General features: G+C 31.3%; 4 protein-coding genes across 6 annotated transcripts in view; 1 reads left to right on the forward strand and 3 right to left on the reverse strand.

Annotated features, from left to right (window-relative positions):
- Positions 1 to 97: 97 nt before the first annotated feature.
- On the reverse strand, positions 98 to 2,444 carry LOC132610266 (uncharacterized). Of its 3 annotated transcripts, XR_009571076.1 has the most exons (7): positions 2,300 to 2,444; positions 2,143 to 2,223; positions 1,642 to 2,073; positions 1,393 to 1,537; positions 1,001 to 1,299; positions 670 to 903; positions 100 to 590 (listed from the first exon to the last, which is right to left on the reverse strand). XR_009571076.1 is itself a non-coding variant. In XM_060324576.1 (6 exons), exons 3-6 carry the CDS (start codon positions 1,848 to 1,850, stop codon positions 762 to 764), a joined length of 795 nt encoding a protein of 264 aa, XP_060180559.1. In that variant the 5' UTR covers positions 1,851 to 2,073; positions 2,143 to 2,223; positions 2,300 to 2,444; the 3' UTR covers positions 98 to 761. The 3 variants fall into 3 exon arrangements, 1 of the variants encoding a protein (XP_060180559.1); XM_060324576.1 differs by having other exon boundaries at positions 98 to 903; XR_009571077.1 differs by lacking the exon at positions 2,143 to 2,223.
- A 6,802-nt stretch (positions 2,445 to 9,246) lies between these two features.
- Positions 9,247 to 10,251, reverse strand: LOC132609564 (5-OH-xanthotoxin synthase-like). The gene has a single exon (XM_060323611.1). It carries the CDS (start codon positions 9,932 to 9,934, stop codon positions 9,377 to 9,379), a length of 558 nt encoding a protein of 185 aa, XP_060179594.1. The 5' UTR covers positions 9,935 to 10,251; the 3' UTR covers positions 9,247 to 9,376.
- An 8,668-nt stretch (positions 10,252 to 18,919) lies between these two features.
- On the reverse strand, positions 18,920 to 21,323 carry LOC132610566 (6,7,8-trihydroxycoumarin synthase-like). Its single transcript, XM_060324887.1, has 2 exons — positions 20,288 to 21,323; positions 18,920 to 19,658 (listed from the first exon to the last, which is right to left on the reverse strand). Exons 1-2 carry the CDS (start codon positions 21,170 to 21,172, stop codon positions 19,050 to 19,052), a joined length of 1,494 nt encoding a protein of 497 aa, XP_060180870.1. The 5' UTR covers positions 21,173 to 21,323; the 3' UTR covers positions 18,920 to 19,049.
- Positions 21,324 to 25,310: 3,987 nt separating this feature from the next.
- Positions 25,311 to 27,890, forward strand: part of LOC132610174 (6,7,8-trihydroxycoumarin synthase-like) — a 54,280-nt gene continuing 51,700 nt past the window's right edge. The window contains exon 1 of the mRNA XM_060324463.1: positions 25,311 to 26,233. Within this exon, the coding sequence (XP_060180446.1) occupies positions 25,349 to 26,233 (885 nt within the window). The 5' untranslated portion in view covers positions 25,311 to 25,348. The remainder of the gene's footprint in view (positions 26,234 to 27,890) is intronic.

Below are 27,890 nucleotides of genomic sequence, written 5' to 3' on the forward strand. Positions count from 1 at the left end.
AATACATATAATTTAAAACATATATCTGACTGTGCTATCTTATTAAGTTGCAACTGTATTTGAAATATTTGGATGTTTCTGGGTTTGGCGAATTCAAATACATACAACCCCCTTGTTTCAAAGATCTAAACACGCATACGTATTTAGAGTGTACCTCACTGTCACATCCAAAATATAGCCAGATATACACATTCATCTAAATTCCAAAAACAAAATCACACAACTTTGATAATTAGACTAAGCTTAAATGGTCCAATTAGAACTTAAGGAAAATGATAAGATAGTCTTAAACTAACTAAATCTAAAATATTTGCTATAAAAATAGCCATAGTCTGAAATGACAATTAAATATTCCTACATCGATCCTAAGTAACATCAATTGTGCAGATTTGCCATAATCCACTGTTGGCCTAACTGGTTTTGGTGGCGCCTCAATGTCGCTCATAGCATGTTCATCGATATTTCGTGCAGCATAGTCCCAAAGGAGTGCGCCGTACTTATTACGGAGCATTGTTGCATCGATTTGTGCTGGGATACCTTCACCAGTGCTTAGATATTTAGCGAACGCTGCTACGTACACAACATAATCCCTGGAAAAGTATAATAGAAGTAGAATTATTAGAATGAACCCCGTATATGAAAAATTGCAATACATTAAAATATACGTACATGCTGGTAGTGTCTTGCTGTGGCGGATTTTCTACATACTCCACTTGAAAGTTCTCATTCTGTGTCATGTCCGTACATGCTGGGGGATTCTGCTAATTCATGCCAGTTTTTTGAGTGTACAATCCACTGATGTGTAGATAATGTGGCAGGAGGGCAGCAAGTTTTTGTACTTCCCTTCTAACAACTGCGTTGTGGTCTGTGCTGCCTCGGTATGAGTTGTACACATAAAGTCGCCTGTCGTATCGAATAGAATATATGTAAATATATGATTCATTAAAACACAGTTGAAACAAAAAATACTTAACTAATAAAATATAGATACATAAAATACCTGTCATTGAATGAGAGTACAACCAAAATCCAATGATTATCCTCTTTGATGTTGATAGGTATAAAAATATTGTCAACTGAATGCCACGGGACATTTGCATGCAATCTGTAGCCCTTAACATATTGACATAGATCGTCTTCTTCGTTGGCTACATTGGATCCAGTTTCCGGGTTGTTGTATGTAAGATATGTTTGATCAACCTTTCGCATGAAGAGACAGTCAACTGTTGTATATTTGAAAGTGCTCCTTCTGTCATACTTGCCTTTCTTTCGCAAGTAGTAGAAAATCACGTCAATGTGCTGAAAATCGAAACACATAAACATTAAAAACGTCAAAACATAAATCTTAAAAAATGGAAAATTGTATTTTATGTACCTATATCTTTATTGAACCTCATCATTCCACAGCTGGCCACTCATTGATAACTGGTAGAACCAATTTTTGTTCTCTACTACTGTGATGCCAACATTATATGTATAATCTGCATCATTCTCAAAAGCTTCCATCTTCTTTCTGTAACGATCTTCATTGTTCTTTCTACGAAAGGATTATGCAAAATACATAGAGTTAGTTGATATGAAATAAATAACTGATATCTACATTAATTAGTACAATCTGCAACTTTTACATGAAGAACATACTTATTTTCATGCATGACAAGCAGTCCTTTGCGAATCCACTCCAAGTACTTATCAAAAAGCTTTGTGTCGACTGGGCCAGTGATAGGATCTTCCGCGAATGGATGTTTTTTCTTAAAAATGCGGATAGTGATGAGTTTTGAACCACCTGAAATATTCAAAATACATATGATCAATATAAAATGCTTTGGAATACACAAAATTAAATACATTAATGCTTGTTTATATATACTTTCCTGAAGCAGAGTCGTAATTCTCCATGAAAGGGGAAACTTGGTATTTACTAGGATGCCTATTCCGGGCGACTGATAGATGCAAAACCATTCATCTTTCGAGAGTTTGGCTTGGAAACAGCTCGTCAGGCAAAAGAAACTAAGATAAGGGTATCACATTCTCACCAACTTTGGGCGGCGTCTCGAAAATAGGACGATCTTCCTGCAATACAACACTCTTGTCATGAGAGGGCCCCGAAGACCAGCCTGTGCGAGAAATATCAGCTAGGACCTCTGCTATGTCAGCGGAGTTTGCTGATACGACTAGCGATTTGACAGATACGGTGTCTTCGGGAAACTGAACTATGTATTCCTATTCACGAAATGGAAATACATTAAGTACAAAATATAGATTATGAAACAATCACATGTATTTGATTTATGCATACCGTCGATTCTTTTTGTTCTCCAGAATTATCACCACCTTCTTGAAGTTCTTCAGTAGATGCCTTTAATGTTTCCCCACTTTCGTTGTGGTGATCCATTCCAATATCAGGCACATCAAACTATTGCATGTCAACTCCCTTTGAAAAAAATAGAGAAATTAAATAAATAAATAAATAAATAAGGCAAATACATTAAATAAGTTAAATATAATAGATTATAATACAAATATGACTATAAAAAAAGTCTTGCATCAATAAAATATAAGTAATTTCAACGTACATCTATGTACATCAAAGCGTAATTCAAGATACCCAATAAACACATGACACAGTAAAAACTGTGTTGTATTTGAAAAAAAAAAGCAACCAAATACATGGATACTAAATTCAAAATATGTCAAAAAAAACATGCACCAAATACACTGGATTAGTTTACAGATACATCAAGTAAACTCTGATATATGACCAAGTATTTTGAGAGAAAACAAATACATTCAAAACACAGCAAACAATTAGTGGGAGCAAATGAAATTATTGTACAGCAACATACTTAAAATATTTATATATTAAAATAATGATGGAATTTAATTACTTTTTCATTTTTTCCTTACTCTAATAAATATGAAAAGATATTTATGTCATAAAAGAAAAAATAATATTAAATGGAGATCAAATAATTAATAAGCTAAATTAGTGAAATTATAATTCTAATTGACGTTTCCTTAAAAAATCGTGTAAAAAATAACATGACAAGTAAAATGAGTTAAACAAAAAATATTTTCTAAAAATTAAAAAATAGAAGTTCTTCATGGCTCCATATTAAACACCAACCAGTATTAAAAAAAAACAAAAAAAAAAAAAGTGGAACCCACCACATCCAAAATCACGGGAAAAGAAGTGGACCCCATATTAATAAAATCAAGCAATATTAATAAAAAAAAATTGAATCCCATATTAAAAAAACAAACAATGTTAAAAAAAAAAAAGTGCTTAGAAAATCAAACAATTAAATCAATAATGATAGATTCATTGCCACATGCGTATCAACCCATTAGTGGGAGCAAATGAAATTATTGTGCGGCAACATACTTAAAATACTTATATATTAAAATAAGATAGAATTTAATTACTTTTTCATTTTTTCCTTACTCTAATAAATGTGAAAAGAGATTAATGTCATAAAACAAAAAATAATATTGAATGGAGATCAAATAATTAATAAGGTAAATTAGTGAAATTATAATTCTAATTAACGTTTCCTTAAAAAATCGTGTAAAAAACATGACAGGTAAAATGAGTTAAACAAAAAATATTTACTAAAAATCCTTTGTGGTCCCACCCACTTTTTTATCCATGCTTGTGGCCATTGATCATTTTACTTGCTTTCTAGGTTAGTTTACATTTCCGCATTAGTTATAACTTTCTCAAACAAAACTAAAATATTATCCATTTTTTGGCTTTAGCTTAGTTGGTGAAAGTTCCTTACTTTCTTAATCGCCTAGCATATTGTTCCCTGTGGGATCGACCCCGACTCATAGTTGGGTAAAATATATTGCATACGACCGTGTACACTTCTCTTTGAGGAGTGAATTTGGACGTTATCACTTATGGCGAAGACTTCTGACCAAATCATCAAATGCTTCCTTTCCCCATGTATAGTCTACGTACCGTCCACTCTCTACCAAGTCAAAATGAAGCTTTGGAATGACAACATTGTTTTTCTCATCGGATAAGATGTATGTATGGATAAAATACAGTAATGCAATCTTTACAGCATCTCCGCCTGCATCATCGTCAACCCCCCAATTCTGATCCTCAAAGCATTCAAGCAATTCACCCTTTTTCACACTTTTGTTGGAACCCCCAAAATATGTATCCAACAGTCTGTCTTTCTTAGAGTTAACAACAATTTCTTCCCCAAAACACTTCAACCCAGTCATTAATGCAAAATCGAAAAGCTTGAACATCAATTTGAAACCATTAACATCAATAACAAAGACAGTGGGGGTACTTTTTTCAGCTCTCTAACCATAAAACACCTGAACATCTGTGGTTGAACTTCGCAATGCTGCATGTCGAGGTATTTCCCAAATATAGTCTCAGAAAAGTGTTCAAACTGTCTATCGGTAAGCTTATCCTTCAATTCTTTTTAACTTTCGGGTTCATGTAAGAAGCATATCGTATTGCATGACTGGGAGGATATTAGACAAAGAATTTATCATCTTGTATAAATACAAATAGTTAATTTTAAAAAGACATAATAAATAAATATATATATATATATATGAATATCATATGAAACTGATGAAGAAAATTAGAGTGAACCATACATAACTACAAAAAATATGTACACAAATGATTAAATAAACCTGTGTATGTGTGTTTAAATGAGCCAGTAATTGAATATTAATTGATCAGTTGTTCAAAATACATAACTACCTTCAAAAATTTATATATGTGTTCAGATACATCATTCGTTAATGTTTTCAACTCACATATTTTTTCAAGAAAATAGAACATCAACAATTAATAGACATGTAACTCAAACAGAAAATTGAGATTCAACTACACATACATTCAAATACATGATTCTCAGTTCATCACCCTTGTCAGATACACAGTAAATTTCCAAAATATGTGATTCTCAGTTCATCAATTTTCTAAATACATCACATACATTGAAAATTTCCAAGTTCATCAATTTTCCAAATACAAATACATGATTCTCAGTTCATCAACCTTTTCAAATACTCAGTAATTTTCCAAATATATGATTTCCAGTTCATCAATTTTCCAATTTTCCAAATACATAACATAAGATACACAGAAAAAATATGATTCCAGTTCATCAATTTTCCAAATACATAACATACATTCAAATATACGCAAAAAAAAAAAAAAAAAACACTCTTCATCAATACATAACATATATCAAATACATTATTCACATATATATATATATATATATGTTTTCTAATATTCGCATGTTCCAAAATACCTGCTTCATCGCTGGGTCATACTTTTCCAAATCATACTATTTTTATTTTCTTTTTCACCATAATTTGATTCCATATTTAATTCTAACTCCTTTATTTTTATGTTTTTCTATATTTTTTTTTTAATTTCTTGTTCCTTATTAATTTCATCTATTTCTTTTCTTTTTATTTTTTTATCTCCATAATCTAATTTCATTCACCTTCTTTTTTTTTTTTTTTAGTTTTATGTATTATTCTTTTTTTTTTTAATTTTTGGTGATTTTTATTTATTTATTCTCTTTTTTTAATTTCATTTTTTCAAATGATTTTTTTCTTTAGTTCCTGTTTTATTTTTCATAATCTAATTCTATCTTTTGGCTCCTTTATTTATTTATTTTTTATATCAACAAGAAGGACAATTGATGGAGTATATTATTTTTTTTTATTTTTTTTTCTATGTCTCAAAAAATAACATATTTTAGCATATAGTATACCGAATCAGTAGCAGTTGAAGTATAATATTGTAGGATACTATGATACCCATGTGGTATATACCATAGATTAACATGGTATCATAGGGGACTGTTAGTTCATTCCTTCAAGAAAAACACTCAGCCCTCTATGATACCCACATGGTATATATTATATACAGATAAGGTATCATAGAAGGTTGGATCATTCCTTCAAAAAAATACTACTCAGTCTTCAGTGATTCTAACATGGTATCATACAGGATTGCCAGTCCATTCATTGAAGAAAACATTGAGTTCTCTATGATACTAGCATGGTATATCATGTACTAACAATGTATCGTAGATAGCAGATTCATTCCAACACTGCTCAATCCTCTATGATGCCACACGGTATATGCATATATTGTCAGGGTATCATAGAGAACTGGTTCATTTCTTCCAAAAAAAAAAAACCACTTCTCGGTCCTCTATGATAGGGTATCACAATATATTCATATACTGTCAGGGTATCATAGAGAACTAGTCAATTCTTTGGAAAAAAAAAAACACTCCCTGGTCCTCTATGTTACACACAGTGTATTCAGATACTGCCAGGGTATCATAGAGGACTGATTCACTTCTTCAAATAAAAACATTCCTCAGTCGTCTATGATACCCACATGGTATATTCATAGACAACCAGGGTATCATAGAGGATTGATTCATTTCTTCTGAAAAAACACTCCTCGGTCCTTTATGATACGCACACGGTGTATTCATATATTGTCAGGGTATCATAGAGGACTGGTTCATTTCTTCAAAAAAAAAAAAAAAAACCTCCTCGGCCCACTATTATACCCACACGGTATATTCATATACTGACAGGGTATCATAGAGGACCGATTCATTTCTTCGAAAAAAATATACCCATTGATCCTCTATGATACCCACACGGTATATTCATATACTGCCAGGGTATCATAGAGGACTGGTTCATTTGTTCAGAAAAAAAAAATCCTTGGTCCTCTTTGACACACACCTGGTATATTCATATACTGTCAGGGTATCATGGAGGACTGGTTCATTTCTTCGGAAAAAAATACACTCCTCGGTCCTCTATGATACCCACACGGTATATTCATATACTGCCAGGGTATCATAAAGGACTGATTCATTCTTTGAAAAAAACTCCTCAGTCATATTTAGATATAAGTTTTGTTTTCATTCACAAAAGAGCAAAAAATATAAAAATATTTTTTTTATTAATTTAAATTTAATCAATAAGTTATTCTTTAGTATTTCTAATTATTTCATTTTATAATCTAATTATTTAATTCCTATATTTGTATTAATATTTGTTTACAAGTTACTATTTTAATTTTTTTTAATCTTTTTAAAAAATAAAAATAGAGAAAGAAATAGGAAAAGAAGATAAAGAAACCAAAAAAGGAAAACAAAAAAGAAAGGAAATTAAAAAAAAAAGGATAAAAGGAGAATAGAAAACTAAACCAAAAAAGGAGGCAGCAGAGACCAGGGGCGGATCCACCCTTAAAGGTGGGAGTGGCATGGCAACCCCTCGATTAATAAATTTTTTATATACTTATGTTGTAATTTACTAAAATTAGGTTAAATATTTGATCCTGTCACCCCAATCGTAAATTAGACAAAGGTGCCACGGCTGGTAGACACAAATTTGAATCTATCTTGAATATTTTCCGACTCCTGTTTTTCTTTGCGCTTTTTACTTCCTTTGTACCAATAATTCCCTTTTCGGCCCTCCCAATTTTCTATTTATCTTTTTATTATTTATATTGTCATTCCTCTTTTCTATTATTTTATCAATGATCTCTAGCGAGAACACACAAATAGAAACTTCAAAATCCCTTAAATTAAGTATTTCTCTTAATCTCAAATCTGTTAGTATTTATGAAAAACTTGGATCTCAATGGGAATTTTGGATTGAGATCAAGATTCATTTTTTTTTATAATTTCTTTTGTTTATTACTCCCTTTTGTCCATGTTTACTTGTCTATATTTGACTTGGAACACTCTTAATAAGCAATAAATAAAATGAAAAATGAATTGAAGTACTTAATAATGAGGGTAAAATAGGTATAAAATGGTAAACTATGTCTTGGTTTATCAAACTGTATAATTTACAAGTAAAAGTGGACATATATTTTTAGTATAATGGACAAATAAAAATGGACTGAGGGAGTGTATTATAAAAATTTATGTTATTCTATAATTGTTAAATTCAATTTAAATCACTTTACTATTTAAATTGTGATGGAAATTTCGTAAGCACCTCTTAGAAAAAACATGAAATTTATGATTTATTTTTGAAAACTTTTAGTTTATCTAATTCTACATTTACTTATGGGTAGTATTTACCTATTGGAGAATTTTTCTATTATTTTTCTTATTTTGATTGGTGTAATTCCCTTATTGAAAATGTTATTTTACTTGTACAAATTCATTTTTTAATATACATAAGAGATGCAAGTCCCTTGGTGAAAATGTTGATTTTACTTCTGTGGTTTATGGGTGTTAATGAGTGTGATTCCTTGTTTAAGATGCTAATTATGTTCCTTTCTTAATTTTTGAGATGTAATTTATATATTTGCAAATAAATAAAAGTCCTATTAAGTTGTCCCGAATAAACTAAAAAGAGATGGACCCGACTCAAATACAAGTTCCTAACAAGATGTACATCGAAGAAAATTATGACACCCGCCATCTTCAAATCCTAGATCCGCCTCTGGCAGAGACAGTCCCAACAGAATTCAAAAGGAAAACGCAAAAACTCCACAACTGACGCCGCGGTTCAAGGCATCTGACGAAATGTGTATGCGGGTAAACTTTTAACACGGTATGGGTAGCACACCTAATTAAATTTTAGGGGGTATAACTCGGGTAAATATTTTGTTTTTAATAGGTAGTTTGCATTGTTTTCCCAACAAGAAATTAGAGTTAGTATTCACGAGTACATCCGGGACTACTAAAATAGCAATCGTATACAACAAGAATTATATATTTGATGTTGATTCTTTCACACTTTCATCCTTGTAAAAGAAAGCTGGGAGTTATATGAGCGATAACTTCCATTTATAACTCCATGAGAACCACAACAATCCTTATACGCTTTTGGTCTTGGAATGAGTCAACAGCTAGACTTCACGAAAGTGAAGCATAACATTTTCTCCTTAAGAATAGCTATTTCATAAATGATATTGTTCTTAAAAGTTTTTAAGAATTATATATATTCATTTCATTATTCGAAGATTAGATAGTGTCTTCTTTTATCTATGATGATACAAACTTTTCTAATATCTTCCCAACTACTCCTATAAAACTAACACACGAATCTATCTAAGGTCAATTCGATATTGTCAAATAAACAGAATAGCGGAGGACTAAAGAAAGTCCTAATTACTGAAATATAAGTTCAACGGATAATAAAAAGTATATCGAAACGGACGAATGGTGAAACGCAATTTCAAGATTTAAAATTGTTACTGGGTTTAGCTTGAGGGTGATTTATTATATGCATTTCATAATATTTTAGAAATGTATACATAAATCGAGCCGAAAGCAATGACGTATTTAGCTTATTTCACAAAATTCACCTTAGATTCACATCTGACTGTAATCTAGAAATAACTTTTAGGGATAAGGAAAAGCTCATTTTTCTTATGCATGGTAATTCCAGGCCTAACATTTGTGTCAATATCCTCTTTTTTCATCCCACGAGGTAACTCCCAATCAAATGCGTAAAGAAGATTTGACAATGCAAGTTCCGTGGAAGCAACCCCAAGTGCGATTCCTGGGCACCCTCTTCGTCCTGCTCCAAAAGGAATTAGCTCATAGTCTTGTCCCTTGAAATTAATATCGCTATTCAAGAATCTCTCAGGTATAAATTCTTCTGAATTTTCCCATATTTCAGGATCTCTTGCAATTGCCCATGAGTTAACATGAATTATTGTTCCTGGCTGAATTTCATACCCGTCTAGTGTGGATTTTTCCATTGATACTCTTGGAACTAGGAGTGGAACCGGTGGATACAATCTAAATGTCTCTTTTATAACTGCTTTCAGATAAGGCATATTTTGGATATCATCTTCATTCACAATGCCTTTGTTTCCAATTGATTTTCTGATTTCTTCTTGAACTTTCTTCATGACTTTTGGATTCTTCATCAAAGCTGTCATTGCCCATACTATTGCAGCTGCACTAGTGTCTGATCCAGCAACTAATACATTCTACACAAAAAAAAGTGACGAGGAAAAGACAAAAATTATAAATTCATGGAAATTCTCAAGGCAACAATAAACACAATTGTGCTACTTATTACAGTAGAGTAAAGGTGGTAAAATCGATCTATATTTTAATAATCCACCCAACAAAGTTTAAACTAGCTCATTCATTGACTTGATGCAAGACATTAAATACGAAATGACCCATCAAGATATTGGGTTAGTGCAACCCGATGAGTCAAATTGCAGACCAACCTTAAATATAACAAAATCAAATTTGAAGTAATCACTATACAAAAAAATGAGTAATTGCAATTTGTTGGGGGAGGGGTGCTGTTTAGCCTCCTAAGCAATTAATGGGTCTTAAAGGGTGCCTAATACCTTCCCTTTAGACTAATTGAACCCTTACCTAGAATCTTAAGTTTCGCAGACTTTTTAAACAGAGTTAACTTTAATAAACTTTAGGTGTCCTAATTCACCATAAATAATTAGGTGGCGACTCCTTAACAACAAACAAAAATAGGAATCTCCAATATGTCGTACTCCTAAATCAACCCGGTTAAAAGGGGGTATGACACTTGAAATTCAGCATAGTTGTTTGAGCAAATTACGAAGTAGGAGGAGGAGAATGCCATGATCAAATCGCCTCTGTGTTCTCTTAGGATTCCTCTGCCCCCTTCCATACCAGGGTTCCCCTTCCTACATGCATGATCATCTTGAGCAAGCAATTTCGGAATCTAGATTAGAAAAGGCAAATTTATTACGCATAATTACATTTTCTGATCGCCCAAAAGAATAACAGCCACAAATGTATAAGTTTTGTATACTAAGTATAAACATACATACTATTATATAATTTTGGATAGCGCGCATAATTAATTTCGACCGATGGGCCAAAAATGAAAAAAAGCCCATTTTACTTTTGATCCAGATATTTTCTCTGTGTTTTTGGCTAAGATGATCGCTCACTTAGCTTTTTTTGAGAGACCTCTGTTTTGGAGAGATCCTTATTCTTCTAGTACTCTTTTGATAGTTAGGAATTAGGATTCTTCCTCACCCAAACTTGTATTCGAGAGGTAACTTTAAAAAAGAACATATTTTTATTACTACTATTTAGAAGCACCAGTTGGTGTCTTTTTTCGTCGTCCGTTGTGGTCCTTTTTCGTCGTCCATTGTGGGCCCTTTAAAAAAAAAAAATTGGGCCCCATATTAAACAGGCCCATAAAAAACATTGTGCGCCCCATATATATTAAACAACAACTAATATTAAAAAAAAAATTGTGGGCCCCATATATATTAAACAACAACTAATATTAAAAAAAAATCATGGGCCCCACATTAAACACCAACCAGTATTAAAAAAAAAAAAAAAACAAAAGTGGAAACCACCACATCCAAACTCACGGGAAAAATAAGTGGACCTCATATTAACAAAATCAAGCAATATTAAAAAAAAAAATTGAATCTCATATTAGAAAAACAAACAATGTTAAAAAAAAAATTGTGGGCCCCATATTAAACACCAACCAGTATTTAAAAAAAAAAGGAAAGGAAAAAAAAGTTGAACCCATCACGTCCAAACCCATTAGTGGGAGCAAATGAAATTATTGTACAGCAACATACTTAAAATATTTATATATTAAAATAAGATGTAATTTAATTACTTTTTCATTTTTTCCTTACTCTAATAAATATGAAAAGAGATTAATGTCATAAAAGAAAAAATAATATTAAATGGAGATCAAATAATTAATAAGCTAAATTAGTGAAATTATAATTCTAATTGACGTTTCCTTAAAAAATCGTGTAAAAAATAACATGACAAGTAAAATGAGTTAAACAAAAAATATTTTCTAAAAATTAAAAAATAGAAGTTCTTCATGGCTCCATATTAAACACCAACCAGTATTAAAAAAAAAAAAAAAAAAAAAAAAAGTGGAACCCACCACATCCAAAATCATGGGAAAAAAAGTGGACCCCATTAACAAAATCAAGCAATATTAATAATAAAAAAAAATTGAATCCCATATTAAAAAAACAAACAATGTTAAAAAAAAAAGTGCTTAGAAAATCAAACAATTAAATCAATAATGATAGATTCATTATCACATGCGTATCAACCCATTAGTGGGAGCAAATAAAATTATTGTGCGGCGACATACTTAAAATACTTATATATTAAAATAAGATAGAATTTAATTACTTTTTCATTTTTTCCTTACTCTAATAAATGTGAAAAGAGATTAATGTCATAAAACAAAAAATAATATTGAACGGAGATCAAATAATTAATAAGGTAAATTAGTGAAATTATAATTCTAATTGACGTTTCCTTAAAAAAATCGTGTAAAAAACAACATGACAGGTAAAATGAGTTAAACAAAAAATATTTACTAAAAATCCTTTGTGGTCCCACCCACTTTTTTATCCATGCTTGTGGCCATTGATCATTTTACTTGCTTTCTAGGTTAGTTTACATTTCCGCATTAGTTATAATTTTCTCAAACAAAACAAAAATATTATCCATCGTTTGGCTTTAGCTTAGTTGGTGAAAGTTCTTTACTTTCTTAATCGCCTAGCATATTGTTCCCTGTGGGATCGACCCCGACTCATAGTTGGGTAAAATATATTGCATACGACCGTGTACACTTCTCTTTGAGGAGTGGATTTGGACATTATCACTTATGGTGAAGACTTCTGACCAAATCATCAAATGCTTCCTTTCCCCATGTATAGTCTACGTACCGTCCACTCTCTACCAAGTCAAAATGAAGCTTTGGAATGACAACATTGTTTTTCTCATCGGATAAGATGTATGTATGGATAAAATACAGTAATGCAATCTTTACAGCATCTCCGTCTGCATCATCGTCAACCCCCCAATTCTGATCCTCAAAGCATTCAAGCAATTCACCCTTTTTCACACATTTGTTAGAACCCCCAAAATATGTATCCAACAGTCTGTTTTTCTTAGAGTTAACAACAATTTCTTCCCCAAAACACTTCAACCCAGTCATTAATGCAAAATCGAAAAGCGTGAACATCAATTTGAAACCATTAACATCAATAACAAAGACAGTGGGGGTACTTTTTTTCAGCTCTCTAACCATAAAACACCTGAACATCTGTGGTTGAACTTCGCAATGCTGCATGTCGAGGTATTTCCCAAATATAGTCTCAGAAAAGTGTTCAAACTGTCTATCGGTAAGCTTATCCTTCAATTCTTTTTTAACTTTCGGGTTCATGTAAGAAGCATATCGTATTGCATGACTGGGAGGATATTAGACAAAGAATTTATCATCTTGTATAAATACAAATAGTTAATTTTAAAAAGACATAATAAATATATATATATATATATATATATATATGAATATCATATGAAACTGATGAAGAAAATTAGAGTGAACCATACATAACTACAAAAAATATGTACACAAATGATTAAATAAACCTGTGTATGTGTGTTTAAATGAGCCAGTAATTGAATATTAATTGATCAGTTGTTCAAAATACATAACTACCTTCAAAAATTTATATATGTGTTCAGATACATCATTCGTTAATGTTTTCAACTCACATATTTTTTTCAAGAAAATAGAACATCAACAATTAATAGACATGTAACTCAAACAGAAAATTGAGATTCAACTACACATACATTCAAATACATGATTCTCAGTTCATCACCCTTGTCAGATACACAGTAAATTTCCAAAATATGTGATTCTCAGTTCATCAATTTTCTAAATACATCACATACATTGAAAATTTTCAAGTTCATCAATTTTCCAAATACAAATACATGATTCTCAATTCATCAACCTTTTCAAATACTCAGCAATTTTCCAAATATATGATTTCCAGTTCATCAATTTTCCAATTTTCCAAATACATAACATAAGATACACAGAAAAAATATGATTCCAGTTCATCAATTTTCCAAGTACATAACATACATTCAAATATACGCAAAAAAAAAAAAAAAAAAAACACTCTTCATCAATACATAACATACATCAAATACATTATTCACATATATATGTTTTCTAATATTCGCATGTTCCAAAATACCTGCTTCATCGCTGGGTCAAACTCTTCCTGTTCTCCTGCTTCATGTTGTATGACTTTTTTCCTCTTCATCTCTTTTCCTGTATCTATTTTCTTTGTTGATTTTGTGACTACCGGTTTTTTAAGCCTTTGCATGTGGGAAGGATCATGATTATTTTTCGTCCTTCTTTCAGCAATGATTCTCTCAGCCGAACCTGCAACAACATCATGTTGTTGTTGAGAAATCCCCAAATCAAAAGAAGGATAACCAAAATTTTGAAGAGTAGAAGGTATACCTCGAGTAACCATATTTGATTTTGTCCCGTCTACCATTAATGTATAAGTTTGAAACTTCAAATTACTTGAAACCCTAGCAATTTAATACTTCAATTGGCTTGAAATTGGTGGAAAGAAAAAGACTAAAAGATGAAAATACACTACTAGAGCAAGACAAAATCTACAAAAATATACCTTCCCCAAAAATCACGGCAGAATCTTTTGCTAATGTTGATCGTGAAGGAGATAATGGAGAAAAATACGGTGAAAATTAATGAAGAATGAGAGAGAAATCAAGTTGAATAATGATGTATCCGTTAAGCTTGGGATATGGGAATATGGGAGCGTCTAATACAGTCAGTTGCTGAGTGTATTTAACTGTGTATGCTTATCAGTAACTGTAATTTATTGATGTAGTTATAGATGGTAAATAAAAAAAGTAAATTAGTTACTAAATATAAATAAATAAAATGGTAGTTATTATCATTAAATGTGTCTTATAAGAAGCTATAACAAGAAAGGAAAAGAACACCAATGTCCACTACACACAAAATAATTATCTTTCCATGACCTCTTACTTTCATATCCCTAAAACTATTTACCCTTCTTACCCATTGTAGCTTTTGTAGGTAATTGTCTCTTTTTTCTTCTTTTCTTTTTTGTTTCTTTACTTTATTTATTTCTTTTCCAAATCATACTATTTTTATTTTCTTTTTCACCATAATTTGATTCCATATTTAATTCTAACTCCTTTATTTTTATGTTTTGCTCTATTCTTTTTTTAATTTCTTGTTCCTTTTTAATTTCATCTATTTCTTTTCTTTTTCTTTTTTTATATCCATAATCTAATTTCATTCACCTTATTTTATTTTTTTTAGTTTTATGTATTATTCTTTTTTTTAAAATTTTTGGTGATTTTTATTTATTTATTCTCTTTTTTTAATTTCATTTTTTCAAATGATTTTTTTCTTTAGTTCCTGTTTTATTTTTCATAATCTAATTCTATCTTTTCGCTCCTTTATTTATTTATTTTTTATATCAACAAGAAGGATAACTGATGGAGTATATTATTTTTTTTAATTGTTTTTTTCTATGTCTCAAAAAATAACATATTTTAGCATATAGTATACCGAATCAGTAGCAGTTGAAGTATAATATTGTAGGATACTATGATACCCATGTGGTATATACCATAGATTAACATGGTATCATAGGGGACTGTTAGTTCATTCCTTCAAGAAAAACACTCAGCCCTGTATGATACCCACATGGTATATATTATATACAGATAAGGTATCATAGAAGGTTGGATCATTCCTTCAAACAAATACTACTCAGTCTTCAGTGATACTAACATGGTATCATACAGGATTGATAGTCCATTCATTGAAGAAAACATTGAGTTCTCTATGATACTAGCATGGTATATCATGTACTAACAAGGTATCGTAGATAGCAGATTCATTCCGACACTGCTCAATCCTCTATGATGCCACACGGTATATGCATATATTGTCAGGGTATCATAGAGAACTGGTTCATTTCTTCCAAAAAAAAAAAAACCACTTCTCGGTCCTCTATGATAGGGTATCACAGTATATTCATATACTGCCAGGGTATCATAGAGGACTAGTCAATTCTTTGGAAAAAAAAAAAACACTCCCTGGTCCTCTATGTTACACACAGTGTATTCAGATACTGCCAGGGTATCATAGAGGACTGATTCATTTCTTCAAATAAAAACATTCCTCAGTCGTCTATGATACCCACATGGTATATTCATAGACAACCAGGGTATCATAGAGGATTGATTCATTTCTTCTGAAAAAACACTCGGTCCTTTATGATACCCACACGGTGTATTCATATATTGTCAGGGTATCATAGAGGACTGGTTCATTTCTTCAAAAAAAAAAAAAAAAAAAACTCCTCGGCCCACTATTATACCCACACGGTATATTCATATACTGACAGGGTATCATAGAGGACCAATTCATTTCTTCGAAAAAAATATACTCATTGATCCTCTATGATACCCACACGGTATATTCATATACTGCCAGGGTATCATAGAGGACTGGTTCATTTGTTCAGAAAAAAAAATAATCCTTGGTCCTCTTTGACACACACCTGGTATATTCATATACTGTCAGGGTATCATGGAGGACTGGTTCATTTCTTCGGAAAAAAATACACTCCTCGGTCCTCTATGATACCCACACGGTATATTCATATACTGCCAGGGTATCATAAAGGACTGATTCATTCTTTGAAAAAAACTCCTCAGTCATATTTAGATATAAGTTTTGTTTTCATTCACAAAAGAGCAAAAAAATATAAAAATATTTTTTTATTAATTTAAATTTAATCAATAAGTTATTCTTTAGTATTTCTAATTATTTCATTTTATAATCTAATTATTTAATTCCTATATTTGTATTAATATTTGTTTACAAGTTACTATTTAATTTTTTTTAATCTTTTTAAAAAATAAAAATAGAGAAATAAATAGGAAAAGAAGATAAAGAAACCAAAAAAGGAAAACAAAAAATAAAGGAAATTAAAAAAAAAAAGGATAAAAGGAGAATAGAAAACTAAACCAAAAAAGGAGGCAGCAGAGACCAGGGGCGGATCCACCCTTAAAGGTGGGAGTGGCATGGCAATCCCTCGATTAATAAATTTTTTATATACTTATGTTGTAATTTACTAAAATTAGGTTAAATATTTGATCCTGTCACCCCCAATCGTAAATTAGACAAAGGTGTCACGGCTGGTAGACACAAGTTTGAATCTATCTTGAATATTTTCCGACTCCTGTTTTTCTTTGCGCTTTTTACTTCCTTTGTACCAATAATTCCCTTTTCGGCCCTCCCAATTTTCTATTTATCTTTTTATTATTTATATTGTCATTCCTCTTTTCTATTATTTTATCAATGATCTCTAGCGAGAACACACAAATAGAAACTTCAAAATCCCTTAAATTAAGTATTTCTCTTAATCTCAAATCTGTTAGTATTTATGAAAAACTTGGATCTCAATGGGAATTTTGGATTGAGATCAAGATTCATTTTTTTTTATAATTTCTTTTGTTTATTACTCCCTTTTGTCCATGTTTACTTGTCTATATTTGACTTGGAACACTCTTAATAAGCAATAAATAAAATGAAAAATGAATTGAAGTACTTAATAATGAGGGTAAAATAGGTATAAAATGGTAAACTATGTCTTGGTTTATCAAACTGTATAATTTACAAGTAAAAGTGGACATATATTTTTAGTATAATGGACAAATAAAAATGGACTGAGGGAGTGTATTATAAAAATTTATGTTATTCTATAATTGTTAAATTCAATTTAAATCACTTTACTATTTAAATTGTGATGGAAATTTCGTAAGCACCTCTTAGAAAAAACATGAAATTTATGATTTATTTTTGAAAACTTTTAGTTTATCTAATTCTACATTTACTTATGGGTAGTATTTACCTATTGGAGAATTTTTCTATTATTTTTCTTATTTTGATTGGTGTAATTCCCTTATTGAAAATGTTATTTTACTTGTACAAATTCATTTTTTAATATACATAAGAGATGCAAGTCCCTTGGTGAAAATGTTGATTTTACTTCTGTGGTTTATGGGTGTTAATGAGTGTGATTCCTTGTTTAAGATGCTAATTATGTTCCTTTCTTAATTTTTGAGATGTAATTTATATATTTGCAAATAAATAAAAGTCCTATTAAGTTGTCCCGAATAACTAAAAAGAGATGGACCCGACTCAAATACAAGTTCCTAACAAAATGTACATCGAAGAAAATTATGACACCCGCCATCTTCAAATCCTAGATCCGCCTCTGGCAGGGACAGTCCCAACAGAATTCAAAAGGAAAACGCAAAAACTCCACAACTGACGCCGCGGTTCAAGGCATCTGACGAAATGTGTATGCGGGTAAACTTTTAACACGGTATGGGTAGCACACCTAATTAAATTTTAGGGGGTATAACTCGGGTAAATATTTTGTTTTTAATAGGTAGTTTGCATTGTTTTCCCAACAAGAAATTAGAGTTAGTATTCACGAGTACATCCGGGACTACTAAAATAGCAATCGTATACAACAAGAATTATATATTTGATGTTGATTCTTTCACACTTTCATCCTTGTAAAAGAAAGCTGGGAGTTATATGAGCGATAATTTCCATTTATAACTCCATGAGAACCACAACAATCCTTATACGCTTTTGGTCTTGGAATGAGTCAACAGCTAGACTTCACGAAAGTGAAGCATAACATTTTCTCCTTAAGAATAGCTATTTCATAAATGATATTGTTCTTAAAAGTTTTTAAGAATTATATATATTCATTTCATTATTCGAAGATTAGATAGTGTCTTCTTTTATCTATGATGATACAAACCTTTCTAATATCTTCCCAACTACTCCTATAAAACTAACACACGAATCTATCTAAGGTCAATTCGATATTGTCAAATAAACAGAATAGCGGAGGACTAAAGAAAGTCCTAATTACTGAAATATAAGTTCAACGGATAATAAAAAGTATATCGAAACGGACGAATGGTGAAACGCAATTTCAAGATTTAAAATTGTTACTGGGTTTAGCTTGAGGGTGATTTATTATATGCATTTCATAATATTTTAGAAATGTATACATAAATCGAGCCGAAAGCAATGACGTATTTAGCTTATTTCACAAAATTCACCTTAGATTCACATCTGACTGTAATCTAGAAATAACTTTTAGGGATAAGGAAAAGCTCATTTTTCTTATGCATGGTAATTCCAGGCCTAACATTTGTGTCAATATCCTCTTTTTTCATCCCACGAGGTAACTCCCAATCAAATGCGTAAAGAAGATTTGACAATGCAAGTTCCGTGGAAGCAACCCCAAGTGCGATTCCTGGGCACCCTCTTCGTCCTGCTCCAAAAGGAATTAGCTCATAGTCTTGTCCCTTGAAATTAATATCGCTATTCAAGAATCTCTCAGGTATAAATTCTTCTGAATTTTCCCATATTTCAGGATCTCTTGCAATTGCCCATGAGTTAACATGAATTATTGTTCCTGGCTGAATTTCATACCCGTCTAGTGTGGATTTTTCCATTGATACTCTTGGAACTAGGAGTGGAACCGGTGGATACAATCTAAATGTCTCTTTTATAACTGCTTTCAGATAAGGCATATTTTGGATATCATCTTCATTCACAATGCCTTTGTTTCCAATTGATTTTCTGATTTCTTCTTGAACTTTCTTCATGACTTTTGGATTCTTCATCAAAGCTGTCATTGCCCATACTATTGCAGCTGCACTAGTGTCTGATCCAGCAACTAATACATTCTACACAAAAAAAAGTGACGAGGAAAAGACAAAAATTATAAATTCATGGAAATTCTCAAGGCAACAATAAACACAATTGTGCTACTTATTACAGTAGAGTAAAGGTGGTAAAATCGATCTATATTTTAATAATCCACCCAACAAAGTTTAAACTAGCTCATTCATTGACTTGATGCAAGACATTAAATACGAAATGACCCATCAAGATATTGGGTTAGTGCAACCCGATGAGTCAAATTGCAGACCAACCTTAAATATAACAAAATCAAATTTGAAGTAATCACTATACAAAAAAATGAGTAATTGCAATTTGTTGGGGGAGGGGTGCTGTTTAGCCTCCTAAGCAATTAGTGGAGTCTAAAACCTCCACAAATTACCCTTTTTTTTTTTTTTTTTTTTTTTTTTTGTAGTGGATATAGCTAATATTTAGATAAAAGAGCTGTCAGATCATTTTTAAAAACAAACAGAAAAAGAGAAGGGAGTTCGGGTAATGTTGGGGTTGAGTTACGACCGTCGTTTGAACTAGCTATCTTAACCCAACATATTTTTACTCGGGGGTGGGGAAAGGAGGGGCGGGGGCGGCCATGCGAGTTCATGTGAAATAGGTAGATTTAAGACATGGAAATTACCATTAGAAGTCCTTTTATGTCCTCCAAAGTAAGATTAATTGGTGTTGATTTCTCTTTCTTCAATTGAAGCAAAAGATCAACAATATCTCCTTCCATGGATTTTGGCCTCTTAGGATTGAGATGCTGTTCAATCAGTTCTTCATAAAACTCATCCAAATCCTTGAAATTCCTCTCAAGTCTATCTGTCAGTCCAGTAAGTTTATCAATCCAACTTAAAGAAGGAAAAAAATCAGACACAAAAAAGCTAGCCATCAAAGCTTGAGCTTCGGCCAGGAGATAATCAAATCTCTTTCTTTCATGTGCTTCTTCATCAAACCTGACACCAAAAGCAACTCTACAAATAATCGTACTAATTAGTGAAATCATTAAATTGCTCAAATTTATAATTTGTGAAATGGCAGCTTGTTGAGATATTTTTTTGATCATTCTTGATACTTCATCTTCACGAATTGGACTATATAATTGTACTTTCTTGAGACTAAATAGATGAAGCACACAAATTTTTCTCATTTCTCTCCAATAGTCATTATAAGGTGAAAAGACTATGTCACGACCGTTATAAGATAATTTTTGCTGGCCGAGAATAGGAGGTCTACTACAATATACTAAATCTTGTGTCTTGAGTACTTCTTTGGCTAATTCTTTTGAAGAAATTACAACCATTTGAGCTGAAGCAAGTTTCAATGAGAAGATTTTTCCATATTTCTTGGAAAGTTTCCAAAAATAGATATGAGGTGTTAAAGTGTCATATTGATGCAAATTTCCAATGAATGGTAGGCTAACAGGACCTGGTGGCAGTGTGTTTCTTCCTCCCGTTTTGGCTCTAGAAAGAAGGAAAATGAGAATGATAGGAAGGGCTGCAAAGAGTAGAAGAAAGAGCATCATTTTGTTTGTCTACTGGCCTAGTCACTTGATATGTCTTATAAACTTTTCCCTTCTTTTTCTTCAATTAAAGAGTATAGTAATTTTTATTCAACTGGGGTATGTTTGCTATGAGGAAAAATATTTTTCACGTATGTAGTTTTCTTACTTTGTAGTGGTAAGTAAGCAGAAACTATTATCCAAATTATAACGTTTATATATAATTTAGGTAAATACCATGGTGTGGAGGGAGGGGTTGGGGTGGGATGGGGGCGGGGAGGGAGAGGGGCGGGAGTGAGGAGGAGACGATTAGTGTGGAATGCCACTTGTTTTTCCTACTCTCACAGGGAAAGTTATTTTCCTAATTTTTAAGAAACTTATTTTTCTAAGAGAAATATTTTTCAAAACATCTTGACCTATCAAACATGATAAAATTGAAAAGTAATATGAAAAATATTTTCCTCAATTCTGAACACACCCAGACAGTGTAATAGTTGTCTGGTCACCTAAAATATAAGGGATAATCTCAAAGACTTCCTCTTAAATTTCGCTACGTAACTAAAACCAATCTTTTAGTTTAAGACATTACACTTATCTCGCTTATCTTGCTTCTTTTTTGATAACAAATCTCTTTATGTTAATGAGAAAATGCACCTGACTAATTTTCCCGACTAAAATACGTTTGTTTATTTACTAATACTTGATTATAGTTTGATATTTTGGGAGCGACTAGCGAGTTAGATTTTAAGTATAAAGTTGGAGAAGGTAGATACTTGATGCTTTTCAACCCATTCAAGAATTCAAATCTTTTACGTAATTCATTTTCATGTTTTGTTTTTCTTGTTGGACCATTTTATACGAACCATATAATATAGTTACAAAATTGAACGATGAAAGTGAAGTGGGAACAAATATTAGTGAACTAATGGCAGTACCTATGACTCAAATCAAGTTTAATGCAACTTTCCCCCTCAAATCATGTTTGATTTTCTCGATTGCAACAAGAAATTTCCAATAACAAATTAAGTTTTTTTTTTTTTCTGGCTTCGCATAAGGCTCATTTAAGGAGAAAGTGTTTTCTAACAAGATATTTTCATATTCAGGACTTGAACTCAACATCTCTAATTAAGATACGTAATTGTTGAAAATGACAACTGCTGTAAAGACATAGGTCATGAAAGTGAAAAATAATTGGTCTGGAAAATTAAGGCTTGAAAATAGACCTTTGTCCTCTAGCAATCAACAATTTACACGTTTTCTAGATATTTGTGTCACCCAAGAGTCCATTACATTCATTAAAGATGAAGCTTGAATCTTTAAAAACTTGTGGAAGCGAATCTACAATCAAAACAAATGTATCGTTAACGCCAAAATCCATAATTATTAAATTTATCATCAAAACAATTGTATGTTGCACGACTTGTGGAAGAGAATTATTTCAAGTGAATTGTGGAATTTCCCTTGTGGAAGTGGATATTTTTAAACAACTCGAACTGATAGTTGTAATTAAAAATTCTCATGAAACAGATGAAGACCTTATTCCTAAAACTTACTGAACTTCTCTTACTACTCATAGTACTTTTTTCAATTACTTATTTTTTCACAATCTTTTTCAGAAAACGTACTTTCACGCACGCATTACGACGTATTCACGGAAAATTAGTACGGTTTATTTGGATAGTAATACTAACGAACTAATTAACACCCTTTAAGTGGATCGACCCAATAATAACATTTCATCAACTTCCACTTGCTCATAAGAGAGTTCTCTACTATTAAGTATTTTTTTAAGGAAAAGATAAAAACATACTATATAATATAGTCACAACTGACGATAACTTAAGAAGATCAGGGATTCATAAGTTTAAATTTTGATGCACTAATGATTTTAATTTTTTTTACACAATCATTAATAAGGTAATACACGTAAATTTCATGATAAGTACTAGTAATTGATTATCTTGTAAAACTGGTATGTAACCTTATAGGATAATAATTTATTGATAGGATGAAAAAAATTATACTATCAGTACACAGGCGTGAATTTGTGTTATTTTTAGGCACGTGAATCCATGGTCTTTCTGCAAAATTAGATAATTTATGTATATATTTTCTAGAATAAATCTAGTATTACCTGCTGGCACTCATGCTATAAAAGGCTTAATGATGCGGTTGTTTAAATGCTTAGTTATTTACCAAGAGGAATAAGGATCAATTCTCATTTTAATGCATTTTTTCCTCCTTCTTTAATTAGTAGTTTATCATGTTCTAGAAATTCTAAATTCGCCTCTACCGGTACATATAATTTAGATCCTTTTATAAGAGGTTGCCTGATGAGTGTATAAATTGGCAAGTCCTTTTTCCAAACATCATGATGGAACCTGTCCCCTTCTAATTAACAAAATTCCATACGGTCACTCCTCTTATGCTTGTCAATTCTAGATTCAAGCACCCGCTTAGGAAAATTAACGATAGAGATTATATATAGATTAAGATTAGAGATAAAGATTAGAAAAAGAGAGTTGGCTTTGCGTAGTTCTTGCGTAATGCATTGGTCATATTTGTTATAGAAGGTATGGTAATATTACCAAGAACAAGGGAAACAGAAAAACAACTCATCGACTTAACATTGCATCATGGCAACAAACCACTACTGAACACCAGGGTATTTTTTGTGTATTGATAAGAGAAATCGGAACCTGTGTGTATAGTTAAGGTGGCAAAGTTGGGGTGTTAATTAGAAACGGCTTTCACTGGGAATGAACCTTAGCTTGTACTTGGACATATTCGGGGAAGCTTATAATATCTAAAATAATTTCTCCAAAATGGATTAAGCCCCATTATATCTTGCTTGCGGTGCAAATCAACTAATTTTGCCTTCTCACGTGCGCAAGGTCACTCCCTTTATGTTTTCAGTAATATGATACAAATAAATGTTCAATCAGGAACACACAGTAAAATTTTACATAAAAAACACGCTAATATTTATAAACAATCACCTAGTCCCTCAAGAGTTAGATGTGAAATTTTATTAATACAAACATTATAACAAAAGTGACAAGGCACAAAACGGGGCGTACCGTTTTAAACATAGGTAATGTAAATCCACTCCATACAAAGTAGATTACATCAGCTATACACTGCAGGACTGGAGGGATTTAAAAAAAAAAAAAAAAAAAAAGGAAAAGAAACTACACAGTACATAGTATATATACACGTGGACATCAAGAAAACATATACATACTATTGATGCACATATGATTTTTGACACCTTTGATCAGATGGCTGGAGGAGCAAAAGGATCTTATTTTTTTGGATAAGATGCAGCTTTAATTTCTAGTGTTCGAATTAGATATGATAAGGTCAATTTCTTTGTTAGTTTACTGTATAGTTTTGATCTTGCGAGAATGTGTATCATATACAATTCCTAGTCCCCCCCCCCCCCCCCCCCCCCGCCGTTTGTGTTCTTCATAAAATGGTATACAAAACCTCAGGATAGCTATCCTGGATTTTTTATTTTTTTTAAAGATTGGAACACTTTTATACAAAATCGGCTAAATAGGGTACATACGATCCGAAAACAGGTGCCCATTTTGGTTATAAGCTTAGGCCAAGTAATATAGAAGGTAAAAATCTCTTAAATTTGGATGGGTCAAAATGAAGTGAGTTAATAAATGAGTGGGTCATTAACCCGTCCATACTTGAATGGATTGACTTAATCATATCTTCAATGATTGAACAGGAACAAGCTCTCATTATTTAAGTACATGAGTGGAAGAAAAGCTTCAATTTGCTTAAAAAAAAAAGGATCACTTCTCATTAGTCTGATTAATTGTATTTACGGAAGTAAGCATAATATAACCTTTTAACACGTTAATTCAAATAAGATGCATGAAACACGTTTATTTCTCACTTTTCTAGATCATTTCCAGATAATGTTGAGTTTTGCTTCTGAAATTAACGAAATACATAAGAAAATAAATACGAGTTTCATGACTCACTCATAGTGAATTGCTTGACGATCGTATAAAACATCGTATTCAAGTGGAAAACCAAGAAGGAAAAAAGAATGAAATTCATTTTTTGGAAAGTTCACTGCCGTGTACATAAAGTTCTCCTTAAACATTTAAGGTGCGTTAGAAATGAAAGGTCTATAAATTGCAATACAGTTTTGATATGTATGATAATTAGAAAAAAAAAATGATTATGATCTTTCTGCTCTTAGTTACCCTTCCGATTGTAATCAATTTCCTAATTCTCCTAGCCAAAAAGGCTAGAAAAAATGTCGTGCCACCAGGTCCTTTAGGGCTACCTTTTATTGGAAATTTGCATCAATTTGATAGTTTAACCCCTCATCTTTATTTTTGGAAACTTTCCAAGAAGTATGGAAATATATTCTCATTAAAAATTGGTTCTGCTACTATGGTAGTAATTTCTTCAGCAAAATTAGCAAAAGAGGTAACAAAAATACAAGATCTAGCATTTTGTAGTAGACCCTCTTTTCTTGGCCAACAAAAATTGTCTTACAACGGCCATGATATTGCCTTAGCACCTTACAATGACTATTGGAGGGAAATGCGAAAAGTTTGTGCTGTTCATTTGTTCAGTCTCAAGAAAGTGCAATCATTCAGTCCGATTCGTGAAGATGAAGTATCAAGAATGATGAAGAAAATATCACAACAAGCCGTCGCTTCACAAATTACAAATTTGAGCAATATGGTGATTTCACTAACAAGTACAATTATTTGCAGAGTTGCTTTTGGTATTAGGTATGATGAAGAAGCACACGAAAAGAGGAGATTCAATGAACTTTTTGCTGTGTCACAAGAGATGATGGCGGGGTTCTTTTTCTCTGATTATTTTCCTTTATTTGGTTGGCTTGATAAATTCTGTGGAAATATTAGTAGACTTGAGAAGATTTTTAAGGATTTAGATGAGTTTTATGAAGAACTCATTGAACAACATCTTAATCCCAATAGGCCAAAATCCATGAAAGGAGATATCATTGATCTTTTGCTTCAATTGAGGAAAGAGCAATCAACTCCAATTGATCTCACTTTGGACAACATAAAGGCAATACTCATGGTAAGTGATCAATTATATATATATATATATATATATATATATGTGCGCGCGCGGGGATAGTGTAAATAATTTTTATATTATAAGTTTATTTAATTGGTTATATAGTAAATTGTTTACTTTATTGTCTAGATTTCAAATTCTATGCACGGACGACGTAAACATATATGTTTACACTATTAGGTCACTTTTAAGGTAATTAACTTTCTTATATGATAAGCATTGATTGTCGGTATACTACCATAAATCTTAATTTCCCAAAATTACCGAATTAGACTTATTGTATGTAGACGTTGTGACTGACGTTATGTCGTCAATGTGCACAAGTTATATATATATATATATATATATATATATATATATATATATATATATATATATATATATATATATATATATTATTTCTATCAAAATAATATATCTACTGAAACTTATATATCTATTGAAACAAAAATATAACCCCCTATCCCCTTTTTGGTATCAGAGCGAGAAGATTTTTGGACCTAAATCTGTATTTTAAACCCATATTTAGACAAAAATATAAACTAGTTTTTACTTTTTTTTTTGGGTAATGAAAGATAATTATTTAGCTGTAAAACAAGAGTTAGAAAAACTATATCCAGAATATATTAAATTAAGCAGTACCAAAGAAAATCAGTTAAGACTACAAGAGTTAATAGATATAATATCAGGATTAGAATATAAATTACTACGATATATAAAATCTAGAAAAACCTCAAAAAACCAAAAACGATTTAGACCATATTAATTGCATGAGAACACTACCTTTTGTTAGACAAATACAAATTAATCATTGGTATTTATATAGAGATATAAAAAAAAAGACGAGAATATCTACAAGTAGAAAAAGCCTTAAGTGCATATTTAGAGATAATAAATTCAGAAACATTATCATCACTAATACAAAATAGACTTTTACAAAGTCAGATTAACGAAGAAACAATCTCTGCTATAACTTGGGAATTACACGGTATAAGAGAAGATATAGAAAGACTTACAACTAGTATAGAACATCAGAAACAAGTTTGTAAATTGAAATGATACCAATTCTTGATAAGAAATTATTACTTATTCTATTATCTGAAAAATTTACTCTTTGTCTTTCTTGTCTTTCTGATCCTCCTTCGTTTCTTTGTCTAGTTGAAAGAATGTCCATTTTTGTGGTTTTCTAAGTACTTTAACTTTATCTTTTTGAGGTGTTATTTCTACCTTTTTTAATTGGTCTATTAATTCGTCAACTTCTTTATTTTTAAACGTCTCTTTATCTTTTTCTCTTTGTTGTTCAGTTAACCACGAAATGCCTAATTTAATAAAAATTCTAGAAAAACCAGTTGCGGCCATGCAAATGGATGGAACCCATAATATATATAGACATTATGTTCATAAAGCTTACATTAGCTTTATAAATACATGTTCAGAGTTTTACAAACCAAGTTATAAAATGGATAAGATATGGGTAAGAGACCTTAATATAAATGTAGACTTTGTCATAGGATTAGACTTCATGTTACATAATAATGGTAGCTGTATGATTACAAGAGATGGAGTAATTTTCTTAAAAAATATTACTCATACACCAGTACAAGTTCTTAAGACTGAAACAAGGATTCGTCATAAAAAGATCTGTATCCTATGTCCT

The sequence above is a fragment of the Lycium barbarum genome, chromosome 9 (genome assembly GCF_019175385.1).
Source record: "Lycium barbarum isolate Lr01 chromosome 9, ASM1917538v2, whole genome shotgun sequence".
In the NCBI taxonomy this organism is placed as follows: domain Eukaryota; kingdom Viridiplantae; phylum Streptophyta; class Magnoliopsida; order Solanales; family Solanaceae; genus Lycium; species Lycium barbarum.